General features: G+C 37.5%; 1 protein-coding gene across 1 annotated transcript; it reads left to right on the forward strand.

The window, feature by feature from the left end:
• Window positions 1–276: 276 nt before the first annotated feature.
• On the forward strand, window positions 277–1,155 carry LOC149385213 (uncharacterized; the record flags this gene model as incomplete). Its single annotated transcript, XM_089626276.1, has 1 exon — window positions 277–1,155. A coding segment is annotated over one exon (879 nt), but the record flags the coding sequence as incomplete, so codon positions are not given.
• Window positions 1,156–3,292: the final 2,137 nt, after the last annotated feature.

The raw sequence follows: 3,292 nt of genomic DNA on the forward strand, positions 1-3,292 counted from the left end.
AGTAAATTAATTGTTCACCATACTTTCAAAAAAGAATAAATGTTACTTTTGCCCCCTGAAGTATGGTGGTCATGAAATTTTCCCCCTCAAACTTATAAAACTTGATGTTTTCCCCTTAATCTTTGATTCAATTTCATTTATGTCCTTCCATCTAATATTCTATGAAGTTTGGTAGTTAAAATAGCACGTGGATCTCACGTGCTATTTGAAAAAGGGTATTATGGTTAATTCCATTAATTTTTATTTTTATTTTTCCTTCCTCTTTAATTTTTTTTTTCTACTTTTCTGTACAGCTTCTTCTCAGGAAAGCCAGAGCTCCGCCATGGACGGAAGTGCCAGAGCTCGAGCTTCGCCGACGGGAAGCTCAGGACGCAGAGCGAGATCGATTCCATCATCACGAGGCTCGACCGCGCGGCGAGGGACGGCGAGATTCTGATCCGGAGCGGGATTCTCAGCGACGCCGCGGTTTCTTCGTCGGCGTCGCGGCGAGAGGCGGCGAGGTCCGAATCGAGAAGTTTGGTGACTCGGCTTCAGATCGGAGCTCCGGAGGCGAAGAGCTCCGCCGTGGACGCTCTGCTTCGAGTCCTCGGCGAGGACGACAAGAACGTCGTGATCGCCGTCGCTCAGGGAGTGGTTCCGGCGGTGGTCCGGACCCTAGACTCGCCGGGATCGTCGCCGGAGATGAAGGAGAAGGCCGTGGCGGCGATCGCTAGGGTTTCAATCGTCGAGAGCGGAAAGCAAGTCCTTATCGCAGAAGGCTTGTCTTTACTAAATCACCTACTAAGGGTTTTGGACTCCGGAAGCGGATTCAGCAAAGAAAAATCTTGTATTGCCCTCCAAGCCCTAACATTTTCCCGCGAGAACGCCAGAGCGATTGGATCCAGAGGTGGAATTTTGTCTCTGCTCGAGATTTGCCGTTCCGGGACTCCCGGCTCTCAGGCCTCAGCCGCCGGAGTCCTCCGAAACCTCACTGCATTTCCAGAGATCAAAGAAAACTTCGTCGAAGAAAACGGCATTGTAGTCCTCGTAGCCCTAGCGAGCTCAGGGACCGCCATGGCACAGGAGAATTCAATTGCTCGTATCTGCAACCTAATTTCCGACGACGAAAGCCTGATGTGTGAAAAAAAATTAAAGAGGAAGGAAAAGAAAAAATAAAAATTCATGGAACTACCCATAACACCATTTTTCTCAAATAACACGTGAGACTCATGTGTTATTTTAACAACCAAACTCACAGAATATTTGACGGAAGGGCATAAATGAAATTGAATCACACATTAAGGGGAAAAAATCGAGTTTTAAAAGTTTTGGGGGGAAAATTTCAGGACCACCGTAATTCAAGGGGCAAAAGTAACATTTTTTCTTCAAAAAATAACTAAAATTTTATTTTATTAAAAAAATAGCTCAGCAGGCCGAAGTTAATTAATTAACTGATTCGGTTAATGTAGTTTACTTCAAAAAATAATTCATCAGATTTTAGTAAATTAAATTAACCTAACCAATTAATTAATTAACTTCGGCCCGGTGGGCTATTTTCATAATAAAATGAAATTTTGGTTTAGAATTTTAAAAGAAACTTGAAAATTAGCTAGATTCGAAAATAATTTAATACTAAAAATATTAATCAAACATTAACTATATCAACTTTAGAAAAATACTTAATTAATTTTTTTAGTATTAAAAACATTAATATCATAATTGCTAAATTATAATATTAAAGTGATTTAATTAATTTTTTTCATTATAAGAATGATATTATCAATGCTTAATTAATTTTAAGGGAAAAAAATACTAAATAGTGTGTTTAATTTGAGGGTGCTACGTATATTTCCATTAAATTTAAGTGATTTTGTTTAACGGTGTAATTGAAACTTTATATTATGTATATTTTCCGTGAAAAAAATATGTATTTAAGTATATTGCTTGAAAAATATTAAATATTTATGCGATTATTTTCTCTTCTAATTTAAGTGAGAACTAACTTCTTTGGTTTTTATCACAGCTATTATTTTTATTTCCGGCCAAATAAAGTACAGTATTAAGAACCATAACTAGACATTGATTGTTAACTTATTGTCTCTCATTTTTCACTGTGTCCATTGCATGAAACAACCGATACCTAAAGTCATCAGTTAATTGGTCAGTTTGTGAACCCCAAAAAAATCCGAAACCTAAATTGAATGATGAAATAATAAATAAATAAATAAAAACCAATGGCCGTGAAAGGTTGTGATTTTTGAACCAAACAAAAGAACTTAAAATCAATGAAAATGAAAGAGAAAAGACATTTTTGGGGGGTCCCTTTCTTGAAAAAGTAGGGAGTTGGGATGAGCCAAATAGTGCACAATATTCCACTATTCCTCACACTAATTGAATTTATTTATGGGGTTTTTTTCTTTCCAATTTTATTTACGGTGTTGCACTAATGTCCCCTCTCTTGGACGACCTTGTCGAGTAGTGTCTCTGCTATGACCCACCATTGTCACTGTGTGTCACCTTCCACTAAAAGCATTTTGCTTTTGCCCTCTCTTCTTCTGGGTCCAGTTTCAATTGTCCTCTTTTTCGTATGTATAAAATAAATAAATAAAATCTTTTTTTTTTTCCTTTGATGAATTATTATCCATTCCTTACTTCTTGTAACAAAGCGTTACGACTAATTATAGATATGAAATGAGTTGAAGGTGATAGACAGCAGCGGAGTCACTACTCTCAATGGTATTGGTCCCCACTTTAAATTTCAATAATGCTACCTCTGGCTGTTAGTATAAGTTAATAATAAAACAAAAACAGAAAACTACAAAATATTTATTACATTACTCAGGGAGGTGATTTTTTTTTTTCCCCCGACAGCCGGCTAACCATGATTTAGTTGAAATGATCTAGTATACCAAGTTAACGTTATTATTATTATTATTATTTGTTGTGGCGTATGGTTAACATCTATGGCTCTTAAATCATATATTATTAATGTGATGCCTCGAATAACATTCACGAATACGAGATTGTGACGTGTATCGATCTTAGATTGCGACTTACGAGTATCGTATTTCTTATGGTTTCGAAAGTATCGTATCGGAGAGAGAACGTCCCTTTGTGTTAAGATCACAATGGAGACCCTAAAAAACGATGTGGGTGGTATAATTCGCTTTGTTATATTATTTCCTCGTCTCCGCCTTTTTGAGCGATGTCTTTTTCTTGTCTGTGTCTTTGGCGTTGTGGGGATTTGGTACTTCCTTTCCCTAAAAAGGGATACAAAAATGTGCTAGAGGGGCGTTGAGGGTTTCCCCCCGCC

The sequence above is a fragment of the Urtica dioica genome, chromosome 9, assembly GCF_054948205.1.
Source record: "Urtica dioica subsp. dioica isolate 48M chromosome 9, U.dioica_male_clone48M_v1_H2, whole genome shotgun sequence".
NCBI lineage: Eukaryota > Viridiplantae > Streptophyta > Magnoliopsida > Rosales > Urticaceae > Urtica > Urtica dioica.